Below are 23,379 nucleotides of genomic sequence, written 5' to 3'. Positions count from 1 at the left end.
ATTGCCTTCTTTGTCGTTAAGGCGTTTGTTAAAGAAAACCAAGATTTTGCATCAGCTGTTTCTTTAATAAATTTAAGGGGATGGTTTGTAAAATTAGGATTGAGTTTGGATTTTACTTCGACCACGTTGGTAACATGCATTTTTAAACTGTGGCATTTCTATTTTATATAATGTGTTGTGAAAAAAGAATTAAATCTTGTGGCAGTAGTTGTCTCTGGGGGAAAAAAATAGTGTGTGTGTGTGCAATGCATTGATGCTATCACTTCCCTGTCATGGGACTCAAAGCAGTAGGCTAGTGCCACCTCTGGTTTAAAATTTCTTCTCCTGCGGCCGCTCTGTGTGCTACGGCAGAACACTTAGCTCTGAACATTTTTTAGACTTCTTTCGCCTCCTTCCAGCACATTTTGGTTTCGGAATCATGGCTGAACGCAAGCGGACCTGGGATAAGGAAGACGACCTGCCTGTTTATCTGGCAAGGCCGGGGACAACGGACCAGGTTCCCAGGCAAAAATACGGTGGCATGTTCTGCAGTGTGGAAGGAGCTTTCGAAAGCAAAACCATTGATTTTGATGCCCTGAGCGTCGGCAGAAGAAGTTCCAGGAGCTCCAAGAGTGGGAGTAAAGGGGAAGCATCCCAGGAAGGGAAGAGCCCCGACAGCGAGCAAAGCAGCATTTGTACGGAAAGTGGGTCCGGGGGACACGAAGAAGGGGAGTCGGGCATTGAAATTAAAACTGCGGGGGGAAAGGAAATACTGCAGAATCTGGACGAATTGAAGGTAAGGCTCGGTCCTGCTCGTTATTATTCCCCACCGCGCTGTTACTGTAGCAGTGAATATTTAAGTTGAATGCCGCAAGCAGTTCGTGATCTTGGTCTGTTGTCATTATTATGAGGCTGCAGTGCTCCTAGGTTTCATTTCATCCTGAGTACTTCTAAATAATCTAAAAATACACGATAACCGCATAGGAGCTCTTTTATGTCTTGATGTATAACGGTCATTTAGACAAAGTGGACAATAAACGGGCTGCTTGATGTGAGAAAATATAAACGACTTTTCAAACAAGTTCTGTTTTCAGCAAGAAGTAGAAGTGCGGTTAGCATACGCAGATATGCAGGCACGTTCCACACCATACATTAGTTCGTAATTGGTATTTAGTTTGAAAAGCTGCGGGGTGTGTAAGGGGCGTGGCAGGTCTGGTTCTGGTTGTCAGGATATTCATTTTTGAAGAAAGTAAGTGGACTGGTCACAGTCAGGGGACACATCTGCAAAACATGCCTTATCATGTGATCTCCAAATTACTTCAATAAAGCCGATCTACAATATTAAACACTGAGCCTTGAATATTCGTGCTTGTTCAGATGCAGTACTGATATTTAGGGCTCAAACACAAACACCTCTCTTACCCTCCTCCTGAGTGGCGTTATTTGAGGTGCACAAAGCTGTAGTACAGCCTGATCTTTGAAAAAAGTTCATAGACTCAGATTTATTTTTGACGAAAAAGAGACGAGTAGCTGCTTTTTTTAAAACAACACTTACAGTACAAATCCTACAAAGGCCTTTGTAATTTAAGGAACAATATCTTACACGATTATTGATTAAATACTCGTTACCTTAGGGGGTCTTAATATGTCAGGAAACAATTAAAGGATATTTCAGGGGTTTAATTCCTTTGGTGTTCTGGTCATTTATTAGTTATATACTGTATTATTACAAATTGAAATAATCCCATGTAATGAGAATGAGAGAAATGATCGAAGCAAGATTATCAGATGACCAAAATAAAAGCACATAACAATCTAATGAATTTAATTTGATGCTTGATACCCTCCCCCACTCCACGCCCCATCCTTAATTCTGCCATGTATGTGAGTACTGGACTTAGAAAAAGAGGCCTGCAGATGGATTTACAAAATGTGTTTCACATAATAGTTTGAGATGCACAAGAGAATGTGGATTCATTGCTTTTATTAAAAAATAATATCTGTTTGGATTAGCCAGCAATTTTCTTTGGCACAAGCCCTAAACCTCAATGTCTGAGTTAAAGGAAAATGCAATTGCAAGTTATTTTCCTGTTACTACAATTTTTAAAGTACAGTATATGATTATAGAACATACATGTGCATGAGTTTGTGCATGTTTGTATGTCTGCTTATTTAAAAAAAAATTAGCATTAATAGCTCTGTGACACAAAGATAAGAAAATTGAACCTTTGACAAAAATCAGACGTCTTGGAACAAACCTGTTCCAATGGTTTTAGTAGTGCTATGTTCCAATGCTTTGATAATGAGTTTAATGACAGTACAAAATTTGTGTTTAAGCTTTTGTTTGTTAATTGCTTTAGACGAACTGTCTGACTGAAGTTTAGAACTGCTGCCAATTAAGAATTCTGTGTATCTTAACATTAAGTTCTGTTTTATTTTCCTGTCAGTGTATAAACAGACATGCACTTATTCAAAAACTTTTTGGGCTATATTTCTCAAAGCACTTGACACCAAAATGATTCATTTATAAAAGGCAAACAATATACCTCCCTTAATGTATTTTTAAATTGGATCCAGTGTTTATGGCTTTATTAGCAGTAATTGAACAGAATTTGACTTAAAAATTAAGATGTACAAAGATTTTGTTACCCGTTAGTGGTGTCACATTGTTGTGGACAAAAGAAGAGTAAGTCTGCTAGTGTGAATTATTGTCACTAAAGTACATGTATAACATTTACTTTAACAGGCTGAGCCCGGCTGAGCTAAACCCACTGTTCCTGTTTTGAACACTTCAATAAAATTTACCAAGTGTGTTTATACACTATACAGAGGCAGTGGCTTAGCAGCAATTACTTAGCAGTAATTTGGATATTACAAATCGGGAAGAAATTATGAGGAAATAAATGGCAACATACAGAAAAAAACAAAAAATATACTGAAGTCCTACACAATTGCAGTATTGCAGATCCTGAGAGTGCTAATTTCCCTTACTGGCATTGTTGAGCAAGACCCATGGTGTTGTGTGTTGTGTGGTGATTAATTGGGGTAGATTGGAAGTTCACAGGAAGACTTTGTGTGACTTTTCCAAGATAAAAAATGCTACTGTGATAGCATGTGCTTGCCCTCCCAGATATTATCTCTCAGTAAATTCCCCTCTGAACCATTCTAACCCCCATCCAGCTGATATTCTTCACTTTTCACCCGATTTGTAACAACACTTAAATAATTTTAAACTACTGTTATCTTCAGTCTTGATTATGGATTTTGCATTTTTTAAGTATCAATGTAGGTCACTTAATTTATTTAGCATGTACTAGCTTGTTTTTGAAAAAAATTGCCTTTCAGTATTCTGCATATCGTGCTCATTTGGGTGAATAAACTGGGAACATCAACCATAAGGAATTTGTCTGTCATTTAAGCCTTAAAGTATTACTTCATGTTATAAGTACAGAATATGACAAATCTCCTGCACTTCCCAAATGGCTTGTGGTGATGTCAGCATCTCTATAATGTTTAGCACTGCTCTATAATGTTTAGTAATACCTCAATGTACTCCTTTGGGAGCTGCATTATATAAGATTTCTGTATGTAAAATGAGACACTATAATAAATGAGGAGAAATGCTCTGGTCAAAGGATACATCGGTATCATAAGGTATAATCTCACATCTTTCTATAAATAGATAGCAATACTGCTCCGATGACAATAGGATGTGAACATCTGATGAAAGTGTCAGACAACATGTGCAGGTCATCAAAATATATGTTTATGTTTAGGTCTGCTTGTAGGATCATGCAGGCCTATATTAATATATTTTCCCTGAATGTCTTCACAAGTAAATTGGGTAACTAATAATACTTCCCTTTTTAATGAAAAGCTACTGTAAATAGAATTTAACACACACTTTTCAGGACATTCAGTGCAGTACTGAGCACAGTGAGATCCAGTTAACTCCATAGGTACTGCCACCCTGTGGTAAAAGGTATAATAGCAATGCTACTCTGGGTAATAATATTAAACATACAATTGATTCTGGAATAATGTAATTCTCACAAATAACCTGCAAATTGATTTTTCACAAGTGACAGATTACAGGTTTCTGATATGAATGTGGATAAACCTTCAATGTAAACAATGTATTTTTTATAATGATGATTATTTCAATATTGTAAATGTAATCTTTTCAGTATTGGTTTTATAAAAATACAGTATTAAATGTGACTTAATTTCTTGGTGAAACGGTTTTAATCCAACAAACTGCAGTGCTCAATGGAGAACACGGTTAATACAGTCAGCTTTGAAACTCATCACTTTTCTATAGTGCTAATTCAGCAGTTGCACACCCTGCAGACAGATAAGTGCTTTTCATTGCAGGCCAATTTTGCAGGGGGCGGAACCTTGAGGAGCTCCGTTTTTGTCATTCCTGACAAAAAGCTAAGTCCCAGCTGGTGGGCTTCGTTTTGTGTGACGGCTCCACACTTTCCAACCTTTCAACAACTTCAAGATGGCTGGCAAGCCGGCCTGCTAATTCCTGAGACTTAACAGAACAAGCCCCTGTTTTGTATTCATTCTTCAACTTGGGGGAAAAAAGGTGTTTTGTGAAAATTCACAGCCTATCGTGCAGTACCTTCTGGAGCTTTGTCTCCCTCTCCTTTTCTCTGTCTGTGTCCAAATGAGCATGATGGGTTAAGAGGCCCTCTCTCTTTTATAATCTTTTCTTTTTCTCTCTGTGTGACTTAATTTTATGACTCTTATAAAATAAAAATGATAATATTGCTGTTTTAAACACAGTACCTTGATTTACTGGAGTTTCAATGACAACAGTAAGAAAAGCAGGGAAGGGTTAACACAAACAGGCAGATAGAATCATTTTTCCAGCACCAGCATTTTATTCCTTTGTATTATAATAACCTCCTTTGTCTCTGTAATTTGATTGTCCAGTGCTAATGGTAATGTGGAAATAATCACACTGCAAGCCTGCAAGTGGATTACTGTATATAAATAATGTCTGTCATCTGCAGATTTGGCAAAAAAAAACATTACTGTACAATATGTGAGATTGTTAAAGATCCTAAAGTAATAATTCTTTATTGAAATTCATATTGTGTTCAATCTACAACTAAAATTAATTTAAAAATCATGCTTACATTGCTACTGTGTGCATATGCCACAGGCATGGCATTAGAGCTCTCTCAGTTATTTTAAACTAGTGTTGATACATTTCTGTGTAATGGAAATTTTCGGCTCATCTGTTTCTTCTCGGTCTTGGAGAGACTGGTTACTGTTTGCAGTGATAAACATGCAGCGAGTCGGTATCTCATATTATTAAGTGAGTAATGTTTTATTTTTATTGCATAGCCACCAGAGGAACTCATTGCCAGGAAGAAACAAATGTTGTGTCTTTAAAAAAGTGTTTCTTTAGGAATTACTGTTTAGGTTGTACAGTATGGGAGGTTGATGTAAATCTTGGACTCTGGTATCCTTTTAAATCGTTATTACTTTTTTAAGAGAAAAAGCCTAATGTCCTCATTTTTTTTGTAAACTCTCTTTCTTCTTTCTCCCATCAAAAATGCTGCAGAAACCAATTAAATTGAAGAAATGCACCTTTCAATATAGAAAGCACTGCACGTTTCTGCACTTCTTGAATCCTAGTCCTAAAGATTAAAACTGAAAAATGTTGAAACCCATTCCTGCACAATTATTAAACTTGCTAACTGTATTTTAAGTGTGCAGTCATTTTTGCACATCTTTCAAGAGGTCACATAAGTATGTTTTTCATTTTTTTTTTCAGTTCATTAATGTCTATTTGCTATTTCTAAGACAACTATGTTTTTTTATTAGCAGCAGCAGTCCATATTTCTAATAAAGAGCTTATGGTCTTCATTACTGCTGACATGCTCAGTAAGCATGACCTGTTATTTTGGAATAATATACAGGACGTGTTTCTCGCTTATTCTAGGAGCATCCCAGTTCCTAGTACAACCCTGGATAGCTCAAGGAGTAGGGCTCTGTTGCTCCCTATTCTAAACGTCTTATTAAGAATTGATGTCTCAAATGGGAGGGTTCCCTCTCAAACAATAGAAACACATGGTAGGACTCAACATTACTGATGGTAGAGCATCTGTTACTCAGCAGATTGCCATTCTTTGTTTTGGAAGATACCTTATATTTTGTAATAGGTATGCACGGCTTTTAGGTGCTTTCTTCTTGTTCATACTGTATAAAACTGAAGACTGCATTTTTTATGCATTACAGCTGACAGGTTTTAAAGAAATTATTGTGTTTTATATTTATTGCTGTTTCCCAGTTAGTGCTGATTTGATTTGTTTGATCATTTAATTGCATCACCATGTCTGAATTCTTTAGTAATGATCTTATGTGACCTTGAATAGGACTGGAGGGATTACTGAAGGATATGCAGGATGCAACAAACCTGTTTATCTTCCTGTAACTCACAGATGGAGTTCACTGCAGTCATTCTACGGGAAAAGGGTGTGTTTTAATGGCTCTCCTTAGGATACTCTAGCATATAATTTAAAAGGATTTCTAATTAGAGTGTATCCCTCTACCACAGCTACTGTTATGGAGGGCAAAATGTTTCATGAATAAAAAAAAAGTGAACCCCAAACAGAATCTGAGAAAATCCTGTTGATTTCCTGATATCTGGTTTCCTCAGATTTGGAAACTATAAATGTGCTGGACTGCTTTTCGCACAGGCACACTTTGTAAAATGTGCAAGCCGATTTTCACCGATGTCCACGTTCCATGTGACCGCACCTGGCACAGCCATAACGCGAATGAAATGTAGCAGAAAAAACATAATGTTAAATAAAACGGCGAATAGTATTTCATTTTTGGATCGGGATTATAGATAAGAAATTCAATTAATTCTTAAATTAACAAAATATGCTAAAACTTTTCATATCCAATGACTTTCCCACTATGCATTTTGTTATTTTGTGAAATTAAGCAAAACGCAAGCGGAATGAAGACGCCCGGTACTACGCATTAGGCTACTAAAAATAAAAAATGGAGGCTGCATGCCTTTTGTCTGGTAAAACAGACTGGTTTATGCTCTTGTAGCTCCCTCTTGTGGGAAAATAAACTTGCTGCAATCGCTACCGACACTGAATCGATTGAGTCTAGCCTGGTGAGGGAGGAGCCCGATGATCAGAGCGCTGTTATTGAGGAGAACTGCTCCAGCAGCAGCGAAGAGGGATTTACTATTGTACAGCAAAGGAAGACGACCATTCCCTAGTTTCCAATCCACGCACCAGCAGCAGAAACAAATCATCCTGAAAGAAAATTATATACAGCTTTGTATCTAGGTCTTCCTAAACACCCATCATCAAACATGTCTTACCAAGGCAAAAAGAATATTCCAAGGATCACTGTAAGTTTCATATAATTTACTATTTCATTCGTCATCTAAAACATGTTTTCAATTTGTTGGTAAAATACTGGCAATTCCTTACAGGAAATAGCATGCATGAATCTTCATTTCGAATCAATCATTTCCTCAAAAATGCCATGAACCGTAATTCGGTTAAATTGTCGCAGTGCAATATGGATCAATTTACTGTTATGATAAATTCATTTAGAACAAAAGAGATGGTATCTGAGCTGTGTAGAGGCTTATTTTAGGTTAATTGAGATATGCTGCATGGTTTTCATAAGTCGAACAAGGCGTTTTCTTTAAAGGTGACTTGCATCTTCTTTGTTGTGGGCGATGGTCAAGATAGTGTTCTGCAAAAAAAAAACCTGTGCAGGCTGTTATTTGGACAGTTTCCCTGTGGATGTATTTGGAGAGAAAAAATACAGCTATTTCATGATTATAATAGTTTTATATTAATTTAGTTTACTGGATTATACGTAACTATTTGCATATATTACACACGAGACGCTACTATTTTTAATTTACATTATGTGTTCTCAAAACGTTTGGCAGTACAGAGGTTGGTGATGGGCGTCTAACAGTAATTGATCAATACTTTACTTGTTATCGTTGTGCTTATTCAGAGCAGATAAGGGGTATTTCTCCAGGCCTATATCAGAAAAGAACAGGAATATAAAATAGTCCTGAAAAAGGTATAAAATTCGTAATTTTCTAATGCGCATTTTCTTCGAATCTGATATTGGCGAAAATACAGTAGACGATTTGAATTTTGCGATTAACATTACAATATTTTACAGACTACTGCATTTCTCTAATATCAATTTGCTTACATAAAAACAACGGAACGGCGTTATTTTTTTAATAGTCATCCTGACACACAACAGAAATTTGGATACTAGCTCCGCACAGTCTGCTGCAGAAAAAAAAAATCCCCACGCCCATTGGCCATTTATAGTAGACAGCCCGCTCTTACAGTGAATGTGGCATTTTGATTTCTGCATTACACAAACGTAGTGTGGGAGGAAAACCGTGTGCACACGGGGATTTAATATAGAAGGCAGCCGGAGACGTTAAAGTGGCGAGTGAGCTGTGCCCGGAGCTGGTTGCTGCAGAGTTGTCGTGTGGATTTATTGTTTCTTGTTGGGGGTGTTGTTCGGGACCGGCAGAGCCGCCCTTTGTCTCCTCTGAATTGACGAAAGGCACGGGGGCGCTTAGAGAAAGCATTCACCAGACATGCAGAACACACAAAGGGTCACAATACACACAATAAGTCATTAAATTATTATACATTGTGGAATATATATGCGTCTTATACATAACACGTATTTTGCTTGGTTGGATTGGTGGCTTTTTAAAGGTTTTTAGAGCCTTTTGAAGATGCCACCTGCTTAGGGTACACACTTAAGATGCGCCTAGTTGCTTGATGCTACAGTATATCACCTTTATTTCGAATTTCTGATCCCGGGGAAGTGAGTAGTAATGTCTTTATTGACAGAATTTGGAGTATTTAGAAGCTATATTACTATGGTTTATAACGTCAGTAAGGATACCATTAAAGATACAAGTTTAAATCTAGTTTATGCATCACAGATAACAACAAAGACAATAATAATGTGAGCTAATTTTTAATTAATTCTTTAACATTATTAAAAAAACTATGGCAAAGAGGAAAAATACACACTGACCATATAATATACATTATATAATATATAATGTTGAGCTTGAAAATATATGAAGACATTAGCCATTAATATAATCAAGACTGTGCTCCACTGTTGTTTCTTTACTGAAGAACCCCAGCCCCACCTCCACTACCACCACCAAAAAGAATATCAACAGATTTCTAGGTGTGGCTTCGTTTTTTCCATCTCCTCACAGTAGCTCAGTGTTATGCAGTAGATGTCATTAATAATCTCGTACACCCAGGGAATTACTGTCAAGAGTATGAGAAATAGCAAGAGTAGAAAGAGAAGCCAGGGTGCCGTTGCAGAATTTATATTCCTTGCTGTTGTACTGTATAGTTGGCTTTTGCCATCTTTCACCTTGGTGACAATAGGAAGACACAAATATGAAAGCACAATGCACCCCTTTCTTCACTTAAAACACCAGGGACAGCAGTGTTGTGTAATGGTTCTGATCTAGGAACTGAATCAGAACCAGATGAAGACAGTAGCAGACCTGGAACATGGTCTTTTCCCTATCAGTGTTTCGATCAGCCTCTTTAAACTGTGATTAGCTGCTTTTATTATTGATCATTTTTATTGTTTTGACTGTACTGCAGAAAAACACTGCCTTGTGTTCTTTTTGAACAAAAAAAAGTAAATATTTTTGTTGCTAAGCAACAGGGCGAAAGCCAAACTGCTGGCCTGCATGCCAAATTATTTTCTCGTTACTGACATCTTTCTTCACACAGCATGCACGTAGAGGCCGTGAGCTGCCATGTTCTCTTTGGTAATATCCTTTTGGCTGGGCTTTTTAGGCTGTCTCACATTCCCTGTTTGTAACAAGGAATGACAGCTCTGCAGTCATTTGTGCCACAGTGCAGGCCTTAAAGGGCTGTATTGTACTGTCCATCCAGTTTGTGCACACTCTTTAGAACCCCTTGATAATGGTCAGAGGTCTCCCTGAAGTAAAGGAAAATCAGATTCTTGTTTACTAGACATGCAATGCTGCACAGCCACAGTTTAAAATCGGAATCTCGGTGCTCTCCCAGTATTATAGACCACTGTTCTCATTGGTAGTTTTCTGTCAGCACAGTCTTTTGTGTTTTTGTAGAAAGCAGCTGTGTAAATTATCTAACACTTTGAATGTGACCATTCACACAGTATTCTGAATATTTTATTTCCCCTTTATCAGTCAGCATTGAATGATCAGTCCCTTTTCCTCAACGATAGCAAAATTCATTTTAAAGGACTCCAGGGAAGAAAATGTAAACGTGAGGGGTAAAAAGTTTCCACATATAAAACCACTTTGACTACCTATTTTGGATCTTACTGAAAAAAAATTAAGCCATAAACGATTACTGCACAGTGAAGCACGGGTTTTCATCGTTCACGGTTTATTAAAAAACGCCATGGCCTACATTTTTCCTCATGGTGTTGCACAGTATAACTGCTTGAAAAAATAAAAAAGAGACAGCTTTATGGTCTTCAGCTTCTGAGGCAAAATTTTTAAAAATTTTAAATGTCAATTTTAAACATTTAGAATGCTTTTTGTAATATTTATTGCTACAAAAGTATAAGAGTATATGTGTGTTGTCTAAACAGAAACAATTAAATATTTATTTTAATCATAATCATTGTTTTTAAAAACATTTTAATTAAAAATGCCTTCACTGGTGCATTGTTTATTTTTCACAATGATGTTTAATTATATTATATATTTATTACAGTGTAATAAAATAAAGAAAGTGACTGGAAACATGAGCAAGGTCACACAGGCTTCAAACCCAAAATAAGCGGTGAATTGCGCGGCTCCTACTTAAAACAAACATCGCATACAGTCCAGTGCACTGAAGACTATTAGTGTTCACTTATACTGTTCAATAAAAAGTACTTCTGTAATTAAGGAAAGAAATAAAAGTTTATTGGCAAATAATATATTCATTACATGGTACCACAACAGAAATTTCATATGTGTTAAAAAAAGTAACAGGCAGTTTTATATAATGTACTGACTTAATTACATGTTCTAAAGTATTGTACTTTTTATAGGTGGTAAAGTACAGTTATAGTAAGTACTGTATATAGTACTTTATAAAAATCATTTGAAAAAATACAGATGTTACATCCCTGCTGTGCACAGTGTTCTGGGGATTTGTTCTTCAGCACTTTCATCCTTTTTTGGTTTCCCATCTGTTTTTGTGTACTAAATAGCATGAACTGTGGTCCTGATGGCTTTAATATGTTGGATGTTAAAAGGAACCATGCACATTTTGGCTGCCTGAATTGGTAGGGTCTGCTTTCTCAAAAGTATCCCTTGTTCTTTTTCCTGGTCATGCCTATCACTTTGGCAAACCCCTTGAGGGCATTTTCATATAGCCCTGATGGCCTGTGTGTCTGGGAAGAAGAATGCCAAATTAAAACAATGTTAGAGCATTACATCATGCCTAAGACATGACATTCATTCTAAATAGGTCAACTCGTGTGGAAGCCACACCTTTTCATCTGCATGCAGTTCAAGCACTTAGCAGAAGTACAGGACTGGCATCACATTCGGGACATAGCTTTGTACTCTGTGCACATCAGAAAGATTACAAATGCAAATGAGAAAAGGCCCTTCTATCTTGTACAGTAGAATATAATCCAGATTGCAATGACCTTTACTAGGAATAAGAGGCTTTCTGATTATATATATATATTATGTGTTGTTTTTAAGCTTAGAATGAAAGTTTCCAAATTCTCCAGACCTGCATCTCAGTGTATTTGTATGTCTTAATTTTTACCAGAAATATTACTATCTGAAAATGCATTATTATCAAATAAAAATAATAATTCATTCCATTAATATAGAATTTATAAACCTGAAGGATCCCAAAGTGCTTTAAATGTAAAAGGGGACCTACTTCATTATTCTAGCTGCCCATTTCCAGCTAAAGTTTTATTCTTATTGAGCGTTATGGTCATGGTGAGGCTGTACATATTCTGCTTGTCACAGGGCACATGGCAGGACTACACCATATCGGACACCAGTGCATTTTAGAATCCTATTCATTACTGTTTTTTTTTTCTGACCAGCATTGGCAAAATGAGCTAATTACATGCCGTAATATAAATAAAAAAGCACCATACTGCATATTCAGATCATACATCAGATATTGTACACATCAGGTCATTTATGCATCACAAATGATATGGTCCTGTAGAAAAACAAATAAAATCATCTTCATCACCGAAATCATTTATTTCTTTAAGTAGAATTAGTGATTTCAGGATTATCACAACAGAAGATTAGGAATCATTCATCATCACAACTATCTTTATACGTTTGACTTTGAAAGGTGGTGGTATAGTGGGTAAATCTTTGGATTCATAGCTGCCAGGCTGTGGGTTTAAGTTCCTGCTGCCGATACTGCTGTTGTGCCTTGAGTGAAGTACTTTACTCCAGTAGCTCTAGTCCAACTAGCTGTATAAGTGGGGGACCAGTGTTGCTGGAGGTAATCCCTTTGATGGACTATTGTCCCATCTGGGAGAGGAGCTGTGTGCTCTGTAGTCTGCATCATGCTACAGAGAGAAGGATGAGCTCTGTCTTGTGAGCTGCTGGATTCGACCAGTTTTACCTTTATTTTTTTAAAAGGCCTGCAGTTCTTTTTGGATTGCATTGAACACTAGTAACCAGAGAGTAATCAGCTGTTCAGAAGATTGGGCTCTGAGGAATTACTGAATTTCAATCAAATTTATCTGAGGGATTATCAGTCCCGTATAAAGAAAATAACAAAGATAGAATCATCCTGACATCCCAGAAGGGTTCCATTTTTGAGGAACACATGAGGAACCCATTCTGAGGGGATATTGCAGATAGACAGTAGTAGTGGCACTATGTTTATGCAAAGTCTGACGTACAGATGGGATCAGAGCACTTTAGACAGTGCTTGCGTTGTTACCTGATTTGTCACACATTGCTTTGAGGAGAGAGAGATAGAGGGGTTGCTACAGCACAGGTGCTGTACCTCAAGCGTGCGTTGCATTTTCCTAGCCTGAAGGAAAACATCAACAAATTGAAAATTTCCACACACTTAACAAGAAGCCATGCTGCAGTCCTGATGTAACTTAATGTTATTAAAATTGTGGTAGTCCACAAGCTGCAAAGTTTTAAACTTCCTGTGGTTCTTTTAACTAGTGAACGTCAGTCAGAGACTAATTCAAAGTTACTGTAATTTACCTCAAAGAAGTCGTCTGGTGAGACAAAATGCAAGAAAATGCTTTCCTCTGCTTTTTGTCCATTCCATTGTACTTCATTGCCATTGTACATCAATGCTATTGACTATATGAGTAGTACCATTGGCACTCAGTCCTACTTCAAGCCTTTCAGTTCATCCCACTAGATCACATAAAAGACTTATGAAAGTATAAAGGCTGGATGGGGCTGCTGCACTTTAATGTCTGCTGCATATTAAAGCTGGGTGACATACAGTAGGTGCCCTCCTATATGTAAAAAGATTAAGAATGAAAAGCACTGCTTAAACGTGATGATGAGATCCGATCATTCCGTTTGAAAAACTGAATCATTTTTTCAAACTCTTGATTTTCTCCATAATTTCCCTTTGATGTCTGGGAAGGTATGCAGGTTGGATTCTAGCTCCTTGGTTAAAAACTCTTTCAGCCCTTTGACCCCTCAAGAATTCATGAATGTCTTAAGCTGTTCTGATAGCAACGATAGCAGTTTGAATGTACAAAGTCATTATAGTGTTCATTTTCCATCTTTTTGTCATGACGTTTAGACAGAATATGCTTTGCCTCTGCTTGTTCTTCCTCTTATGCTTTAGCTCTTGTGTAGTTTCTTATGGGATGACACATGACAACATGTCTCTGCAGCCTACATGTTTGATGTCTGGTTACTGGGGACAGTGTTCACTGGCTGAAAAACTCTGAACTTGAATTTGAATTGAAGTTCAGGGTTCCAGGAGATTCCTTGAGCCTTTATACAGGTGGCCACAGCAGCCCATTGAAATATTTGTGCTAATTGTCACTGCTTCTGGCACAGTAAAAACACAGTTTAAAATACTCTTAATACCAGCATGCACCATTTTGATGTTACTGTACTTAATGCATATCTTGAAGTTGTTTTGTTATATTCTCTCTCAGCAGAGATGCTTTGGCTTCTTTCTTTATCAGAAATTATAGCTATTGGCATATTGTTAAGTAACAACATTGTACTATTTACCAAAGAGTATGAAAAGCATTTCAGCTTATTGTTTGCCTGCACTGAGGAATGGGTAAAGAATTGAATTCTTGTAACAATCTGGCAAACAAGATAACTTTGTTTATGGCATATGAAATGGAAAGCAACATTGTAGTTATTAAACGTGGTTTATATTTTAAACATCTGCTGTTGCATACCACTCTGAAAGCATAGTGTGTAAATAAAGTGTTCCTCACTTTTCTTTTAAACTCAGCACTCTTCTCCTTGAGAATGCTCAAACCAGCTAAATGAGAAGATCCTGTTGTTCTTTGCAATTAGCATCAGAAGAGGCACTGCAGAAAGCTTTAGAACTGTATTCAATTGTTTCAGTTCTAATAGGCTTTCACAATAAGGATCGACAGAGAGCAGTGGTTCTCATGTGGTATCTGGATTGCCTTTGTCAAAGATCCATGCCCATTAAAAAAATCCTTATTAACATTGCAAGAGAGCAGGGGCCTTCAATTAGGATGGGTGACGAGGTTTGAAGCACATGAGATGAAAGTGGTGCAGACAACTAGCACTCCAATGCTGTGTGGACATTGTAATCCCCCAAATGTCCATCAAGTGCTGGTGCTTTACCTGTGAAGTGGTGCAAACTATCTATGAGATCCTGTTTGAAATTTAATTAAAATGGGACTCTGCATGGTATTACCTACTGTAACTACAATGTTACAGTTTCTTTTAAGGTGTTGTTGTGCTGATAATTAGACAAAAATATTTGTTATAAAGCATTTGTTGTCATTTATAGCAGAGTTATACAGTAAATAGTTTTTTTTTAATCCAAAATATCATTGAGTCTTTAAATGGATGCATTCACTATATTTTTTTTTTAATTGTGCACTGTATCTGGTTTAATGGTCTCTTAAGGTTTAGGAGTCAGCTAGTTATAATAAGACTTGATTTCTTAACAGACATTGGACCCCCATCAGGATGTGTCTGCATTTTTGTTTCCGGACTAAATGCTGGCCATAGGATATGCCATGTCCAGGATATACAGTATATGACTTAGTTCTGCAAAAAAACAGCAAAACGCTGACAGAACTTGGCAGCAAATCTAAACAATAAATCACACAAGCATCTGCTAATGAGAAAATATTGAACGGCTGGTTTCCCTAGGGGCCGAGCAGCTGAACCTTCAGTGAGCACAAAATGGTATTTGAACATTTTTTCAAGAAGCGTCTCACTCTGCACACTGCAAAGGCTTTGCGATCCTAAGACACGTTTTATTTTTGATGCAAGACAAAGGGCAGACGCATTGTGACACTGTTAGAAAATCTTACCAAGCTTTCAGTGTCCCTTAGCGTGCACATTATGAGCTGCGCCAGAATTCCATTTATAGCTTTTGTGTTCCTCATTGTATTGTCTTTGAGGTGTTGTTTTTGCTAGAAATACGTGACGCGAGTCTGAAAACTTCTAGCTGCCCTTTGAGAGTATGTACAGGGAGAGGACTTGAGTGTGTGCAAACTTTATTACTGTCTGTGTGGATACATGAGATTTCAATTCTATTCATTTGTGCCTACTTTCATTTTTCTGACTGCTGGAGTTAGTGATTGGTATTTCAGCTCCTTCATTCCTACCTACACTCACAGAGTGTGTCCTACAGTAACACATTTACTTTTATAATTTTATAAGATTTAGTTTAAGATAGAACTCACAAATATTGAATGAATCATTGCTGTGTTACATTGCTTGTTCTCAGTCATTTCAGGACCATAACCTATAAACAAAACTGTCCAAAATGTATTGTTTTACAGTCTGTTGTGCGGCTTATTTTTTAATATTGCCTTTTCGCTCGTTCTTTTTTTCAGAGTGACAGACTGTTGATCAAAGGAGGAAGAATTGTGAATGATGACCAGTCATTTTATGCAGATATCTACATGGAAGATGGGCTCATTAAGTATGTATTATGTGCACTCCTTTATTGGCTCCTCAGTCAGTCAGAATAATTCTGACAACCAGCGCTTGTGTGTGCTTGGCCTGAGTGCTAGGCATGAGATTATATCAGAAATTCCAGACCGTTCCCGGAATGTCAATGTAATATGTTTGCTGCACTAGAATCGTCAATTATCTCCATTGTTTTGAGCACTTACAGTAGTATACAGGGAAGTGCGTGACAGACAATCAAAAATAATAGCTATGGAAAATTACGCTCCAGCTTTTAGAGACCTTTTAGTTTACTAAAAAAAATATGTTATCTTCATTCTTCTTACTGTATTTTGATGTCGTATTGGTAAAAATAGAAAATACAAACCATTTATAGACAAGGGAAGCTGTTTCAGGGATAGCTGATTTTTCTTTATGTGCAATCTAGTAACAGAAGAACAACATACTGTATATCATATGAACTTATGTGACCACTGTAGCAATTTATCATTCTGTAGGGAGAATATCAATAACAATCTCTATTGCCAGGCAAATTGGAGACAACTTGATTGTTCCGGGAGGAGTGAAAGTCATTGAAGCCAATGGGAAGATGGTCATTCCAGGAGGCATCGACATCCACACTCATTTCCAGATGCCCTACAGGGGCACCACCACAGTGGATGACTTCTCTCAGGGCACCAAAGCCGCACTGGCTGGAGGAACCACCATGATCGGTGAGGACCAGTCAGTCTGTCCTGCCATCAGACCACAGGAGCCTTTAGTTTCTCATACAAGTGCCAAAGAAGAAGACAACCTTATGCACTATAAAGATAGCAATAGCACTGATGTTAACCCCCTTCCCAGCAGGCTCAGTAAGAGACCCTGAGAGTCGTAATAAAAATACCTAATTAAAACTAGTGAATGAGTGTGCATAAGCAGTTCACAATTGTTGCTGAGAATGAAAGGAATCTGCTTTAGACTTTGAACCTTTCTCCAGAAATCCACTTAAAGAAAGGGAAACTCCTGGAAAAGTAACTGGATTGATCCACGTTGAATAAAAGCCAGAGATAAGAAAAGCGAGGTAGAGCAGATTTTTGTACACTAAAATAAAACTGGAGAGAGGATCACATTTCTCTTTTAAAGTTTTCAGCAGTATACAACTGCAAGGGTTGTGCAACTTTCTCATCTGAATTTAATCTCCACAGAATGTTAAGTAGCAACAAGTAAGCATAGCAATTATGCAGTGAAAGCAATAATAAAATGAAAAATGTCTTAATTACTGTATCAGTTTAACATGGCAAGCATTTTTATGTGATTTTTTATGTAAAAAAGACAAGTGGTCAGTGGATTGAGCTGCTCCCGTTGGCCTGTGGTATAGCTGGCATGAATGATTTTTCATCTCAAGTGTGAACAAATTTAAAACAGGGATGCTGTGCCAGCAGGAAAATGGTTGTTTGAAAATTACCGAGGGTTTATGTCCAGCAGAGGTTCCAGCTAGATTGTCTATCCAGACCTCAGGCTTTCTATTAACTCTATCGAAACCCCAAGGCTTAACACTTTCTGAGGATAAAAGAGGGAGAGTTTAGTTGAGTGACTAATGAGTGAGCTATATGCTGAACCACTGCTTACAGAGCAATACTATATAGCATTACCTGCAACTCACACCCGGCAACTCACTGAAACTCAGCAGGTGTGAGCCTGGCCAGTACCTGGGTGGGAGACCTGGGAAAAACTAAGGCTGCTGCTGGATGAGGTGTGAGTGGGACCAGTAGGGGGTGCTCAATCTGCAGTCTGAGTGAGCCCCAGTAGAGTGACAAGGGACACTATATTGTAAAAAAGACATTCGGAGATGTTAAACCAAGGTCCTGACTGTCTGTGGTCATTAAAAATCCGTGGGAATATCTCAAATAAAATAGCGACGTTACCCTGGTGCCCTGGCCAAATTTCTCCATGGCCTTTAAGAATCATGGCCTCCTAATAATCCCCATTTATGAATTGGCTTTATTGGCTTCACTCAGCTGATGTTGAGTGTGAGTGTACCGTTACATCATCCAGGTGGCGCTACACACTCGTGGATTGAAGTCCCTACTGCCTGTTAAGCACTTTGAGTGTCCAGAAAAGTGTAGGGATATTATTATTATTATTATTATTATTATAGTATTGTCCAGGGTGTATCCTGCCTTGCTCCCATTGCATGCTGGGATAGACTCTGGCTCCCATGTGACCCTTTAGTGGTTAAAGAAGTTAGAAAATGGATAGATGGATTATTTGCAGTGTGTTCTACCCTATCTTGGTGATGATGATGATTTTTATTTTGCACTGATACAGCAGCATCGTTAGAGCAATAGTTCAGTCTTTTCCCTCAGTTGTAAGATGTGGGAGCTTTCCGTACTCTCCAGTGAAAAGAACTTCCTTAGTTTTCATCGTTCTCCGACATACTTGCCTGCGGCCAGAAAAGCTTTCCTCTCCCCTTTGTTCCCGACTGCTGCGTTCATATTGCATGACTTCCCTGCAGTGGACCATGTCATCCCGGAACCTGGCTCCAGCCTCATCGAGGCCTTCGAGCGCTGGAGGGAGTGGGCCGACGACAAGGCGTGCTGCGATTACTCCCTACACGTGGACATCACTCACTGGAACGACAGTGTCAAGCAGGAGGTGGAAACTCTCATCAAGGAGAAAGGTGGGGGTTGCTCACATAGCTTGAAAGGGTCTTGTTGGTTAGCAATCAGAAGAGGTCAAGGATTACCATTTTCCAAATGGCTGTAAGAGGCCATCATTCATAAAACAGTTCTATTTTATATGATAGAACGAAGTTTTAAAAATGTTTAATATCTGTATAACATATTCGAACATTTAAAGTACTAAAGCTATGGGCAGCATGGTGGTGCAGTGGTTAGCATTTCTGCCTCGCAGTGCTGAGGCCCTGTGTTCAATTCCTGGGGTGCTGTCTACATGGAGTTTGTATGTTCTCCCTGTGTTCATGGGAGTTTCCCCCAGGTTCTTGAGTTTCCTCCCACAAGCCAAATACATCTGGGCTTCTGGGAAAATTGCCCCTGGTGTGAGTGTGTGTGTCCTGCAAAGGACTGGCATCCCATAACTTTATTTAGATCTTGTGCCCATTGCTTGTCATTATGTTTTGGATAAAGCGTTTAGAAAATGAATGGACTAACTAAAGTTATTTGTTTTTGGAAATAGTGCTGCTGCAATTTTTACTCTAAATGGAAGATTATGCATTTATAAACATACAGCCTTTATGGTTGTAACGGAAGCATAGCACTATAAATAAGAATTTTGATCGTTTTGTAATTTTGTTTAGTTTTTGAGATATAGTTATTTGCGCACTAATAAAAAAATATACTGGGCAGTCTTTAAAGAGCATGACTAAGTGTTTGGAATAAGAAAAGGTCATGCATTGCAGGGGGAATTACTGTCACAGACTTGAAGGCCTGCTGGAGGAACTGCTAATCTGGCAGGCTTCCGTCTTTGCAAAGGTTTTACCTGAGCAGCCCTCTTATTTCTTTCAAACATCGGTGAGGAAAGAGGCTTAGTGTTGCCAGTAGCAGCTGTTTACAACAAAGACTTTCAGTCACTGCAACACCACACCACCAAGTTCTCTTCTGTGAGGGTTTTGTATACTTTTTTGTAGATCTTTCAGCTGGTGTCATATTTTTTCTGCATTTTCTTTTTCTTTCATAGCCAACAGAATAGCATACTGTTATTGTTAGACCCAGGAGTGCAAAATATGTAGCTACCAGGACTAAAACTCATCATTATTTGAAAATAAAAAATACTCTAACCTACATGGAATTGCGTGTATGTTATTGTTATCACACAGCCTGTGATACAGAAGGGGTATTTGAATAAAAGTTGTATCCTAATCCCACAGGCCAGTTTTGTCAATAAAAGAACAACAGTAAAGGGCCAGTGTAAATGATCTAAATGCAAAAATGCTCTCTGTACCTAATTTAGAAAAAACAGAAGGTTCTGATTCATCTGTAATTCAAAAATAAGACCAATTTCTGGTCTTGGAGCATAGCTTAGTAAATCACTCTCAAGTCTTGTGTTTATAGCACAGATATAAGTTTGGCTGACGTCCAAAGGCATTGAACTGAAAATTGTTACTATTAAAGATATTAAAAGTAATTTGAGACTGTCTGCTTTTTAGTTAAAAGCATTGAACATGGTTCAACAATACTAGACATGCGGTCCATTTGTGGTATTAACCAAAACACAATGACACATGTGCACGAGGGTGTGGTGCCCTTGGCTGTTTAGAGGATTTATGATCAATTTGTATAATTATGGAGAAAAGGAGAATGTAAAAAAAGATCATGTGTTGCCACAAATGTCCAGTAGCAGCGGCACTCTCTAATTACAATGCAGCTCAGTTCAGCTTGCGACAAGTACTGTATGGTTCCACAGTCATGGACTCCTGAATGAAAACAGACGTCTGCGGGATCATCTACGCTCATTCCATTAACTTGAACTTGAACTTTATTGCCATAGGTAACCGGTACATGTACTGGTACGATGGAATTCTTACTTACAGAAAGTCTCTCGATTGTTAAAAAAAAGTGTAAAACACAAGGTGCAGACAGTGCATCAAGACAATATACAAACAAACAGTAGACAATGTACAAGTAAACAGTTTGAATGTAAACAATCCAAACATGTAAATAATGACTGCAGATGAAGTAATTGATAAATACAATTTTAATGAGGTACAGTAGATGATATACTGTAGGTGTGGTCCGAGTGACATGGCCAAATGTGTTCGCCAGTATCACTACTTGTGGGTGGAAGAATCTGGTGGTAAGTGTCCATATGCTCTTGTACTGTATCTCTTGCCTGAGGGTAGTGGGGTGAAGAGCTCATGCTGGGGTGGTGATTGTCCTCTGTGATGGCCAGAATTCTACCACGGCAGCAGTCATACAGCTGTTTAATCTCTGCGAGACCACAGGCGACGATCTCCTAGGGCCACATACACCGTTCTCTGCAGTGCCTTTCTCTCTCGAGAAGAGGTGATCCTGTTGGTGAGGACGCTCTCGATGGTGCAGTGGTAGAACTGGCATCCCCCATCGCTAGAGGCACCTCAGGAAATAGAGGCACTGCTGAGCTTTCTTCAAGATAATGTCCGTGTTCACAGTCCAGTTTAGGTCATTTTTTGGGTGGTGGCACTGTGGCTAAGGATCTGCGCCTGTGGCTGGAAGGTTGCCGGTTCAAATCCCGTGGCTGGCAGAGGAATCCTACTCTATTGGGCCCCGGAGCAAGGCCCTTAACCCCAACTGCTCCAGGGGTACTGTACAATGGCTGACACTGAGCTCTGACCCCAAGCTTCTCTCCCTGTGTGTCTGTGTCTCGTGGAGAGAAAGTTGGGGTATGCAAAAAAGATGAATTCCTAATGCAAGAAATTGTACATGGCTAATAAAGTGATCTTATCTTGTCTTATTAGAAATGTGAATTCCAAAAAACCTAAAACTGGTGACTGTTTCCACTTCCGTTCCATCAATACTGAGTGGGCTGTGAGTGTGCGGCCTGTGTCTCCGAAAGTCCACTGTTAGTTCTTTTGTTTTACTCACATTCATGTCTAGGTTATTGCTATGACACCACCTCAGCAGCTGTACGACTTCAGGCCTAATTAGTTGTGATTATCACATGCTCTTTGGAGTGCTCTAATTCTTGTGTCCTTCATGTGTGCTTTTGTGCTTTCTGCAGGAGTGAACTCGTTCCTGGTGTACATGGCATATAAGGATTTATATCAGATGACGAACAGTGAGGTATGCACACATTTGTTATTGCTAAATGTCAACTGTTCCTTTAACTAGCACCGTCAACGGGTTCCTTTAACTAGCACCATATAAGTAATTTTTACTTTTTAAAGAAATGTCACCAGCATTTAGTTGACATAATATTTAATTTTAGTGGTGCCTTTTTAACAGTTTTCTTACTTCTCTGGTGGTGAATATGAATAACTCTTTATGTTTCAGCTGTATGAAATTTTCACTTTCCTGGGAGAACTTGGGGCCATTGTGCAAGTCCATGCTGAGAATGGAGAAATCATTGCACAGGTACTGGCTGCTCTTTTTTTACAGTGAGACAGATTCACTGTAGCAATGAAATTTTGGAAAAAATCTTTAAAATGAAAAAAGTCTTTCTAGCTTTCTAAGGTATCTGAGAGGTATTTTTGTTTGCTTCTTATTTCATTGAAAAATGTACACATTGACAACAAATAAAAGTCTTTTAGTATAGGTATTGCCAAACAGTTTTAATGTTGAAATTGCATTATGTTTCAGTTTCTTTCAACTACTGAAACTAAATTATTGTGACTCTCAGCTTTTATTGCCCTGCTGCCTGTAGTCAGTGATGTGGTCTGTGAAAGAGACTGTAATTTGTCTTCCAGGAACAAGCTCGCATGCTGGAAATGGGAATCACTGGTCCAGAGGGTCATGTGCTTAGCAGACCAGAGGAGGTGAATATGATCTCTGTTTACTTTAAATCTGTGGGCAGCTGAGGACACGTCTGAACAGAGCTTCATTCACAACAGCTCCTAGACCTAAAAAGCTGCATATTTGTGTGTCATTGAGGTAAAACGCCAAGCTTAGAAAGACAAAGAGGACAAAATGCATTATTATATCAATTATTCTGGGTATGTCTGGTGGTAAAAGTAAAAGTAGTACTGTTGAATTTGCAAAATCCAAGAAACTACTTTGCACATTATACAACAGTACAGAGTAAGAAGTATACAGAAAAGAAGACAGAGTAGCTGGGATTAAGTGTGTTTTATACAGAAATACTTTTTATCCAGAATATGGAAGCATTTTTTGAGGGGGAATATATTCAGCAAAGAGCAGAGAACAGAATGCTATGTTATGTAGGAAGTCATCCTCTAGATGAGCTCTTTAGTTTACTGAGAAATAAGCTATTCCAAGAAGACGGTAATTTCAGAAATTTAAATGCACAATAAAGGGTTTGCATTTCTACTGACCAAGACTGTGTTTTGAATGGATTTGTGATTTAAATGTGTGCCTGCCCTCACAGCTTGAAGCAGAGGCTGTGTTCCGAGCCATCACCATTGCAAGCCAAACCAACTGTCCCCTTTATGTGACCAAAGTCATGAGCAAAAGTGCAGCTGACATCATTTCACAGGCCAGAAAAAAAGGTTTGTACCAAGCTTTTGTAGAAATGTGCTGTCAACTCTATATCTGAAGCTACATTGCCTCCCACAGTGCTACTTGTAGTGA

At 38.2% G+C, this 23,379-nt stretch overlaps 1 protein-coding gene across 4 annotated transcripts in view; it reads left to right on the top strand.

The window, feature by feature from the left end:
* The first annotated feature begins 276 nt into the window (after positions 1 to 276).
* dpysl3 (dihydropyrimidinase like 3) overlaps positions 277 to 23,379 on the top strand; it is a 37,892-nt gene continuing 14,789 nt past the window's right edge. For 2 of the 4 annotated variants that reach the window (XM_088604072.1, XM_088604071.1), the window contains exons 1-8: positions 7,139 to 7,372; positions 16,084 to 16,172; positions 16,688 to 16,872; positions 18,654 to 18,818; positions 21,854 to 21,915; positions 22,126 to 22,206; positions 22,539 to 22,607; positions 23,177 to 23,297. In XM_088604072.1, coding sequence (XP_088460198.1) covers positions 7,334 to 7,372; positions 16,084 to 16,172; positions 16,688 to 16,872; positions 18,654 to 18,818; positions 21,854 to 21,915; positions 22,126 to 22,206; positions 22,539 to 22,607; positions 23,177 to 23,297 — 811 coding nt within the window. In that variant the 5' untranslated portion in view covers positions 7,139 to 7,333. Of the gene's footprint in view, positions 776 to 7,138; positions 7,373 to 16,083; positions 16,173 to 16,687; positions 16,873 to 18,653; positions 18,819 to 21,853; positions 21,916 to 22,125; positions 22,207 to 22,538; positions 22,608 to 23,176; positions 23,298 to 23,379 lie in introns of those variants that run through there. The other 2 variants (XM_088604070.1, XM_088604069.1) reach the window with 2 other exon arrangements.

Source organism: Lepisosteus platostomus, chromosome 13 (genome assembly GCF_059453375.1).
Source record: "Lepisosteus platostomus isolate fLepPlt1 chromosome 13, fLepPlt1.hap1, whole genome shotgun sequence".
NCBI lineage: Eukaryota > Metazoa > Chordata > Actinopteri > Semionotiformes > Lepisosteidae > Lepisosteus > Lepisosteus platostomus.
Note: the sequence above shows the minus strand (reverse complement) of the source record. Positions and strands in the feature narration are given on the sequence as shown.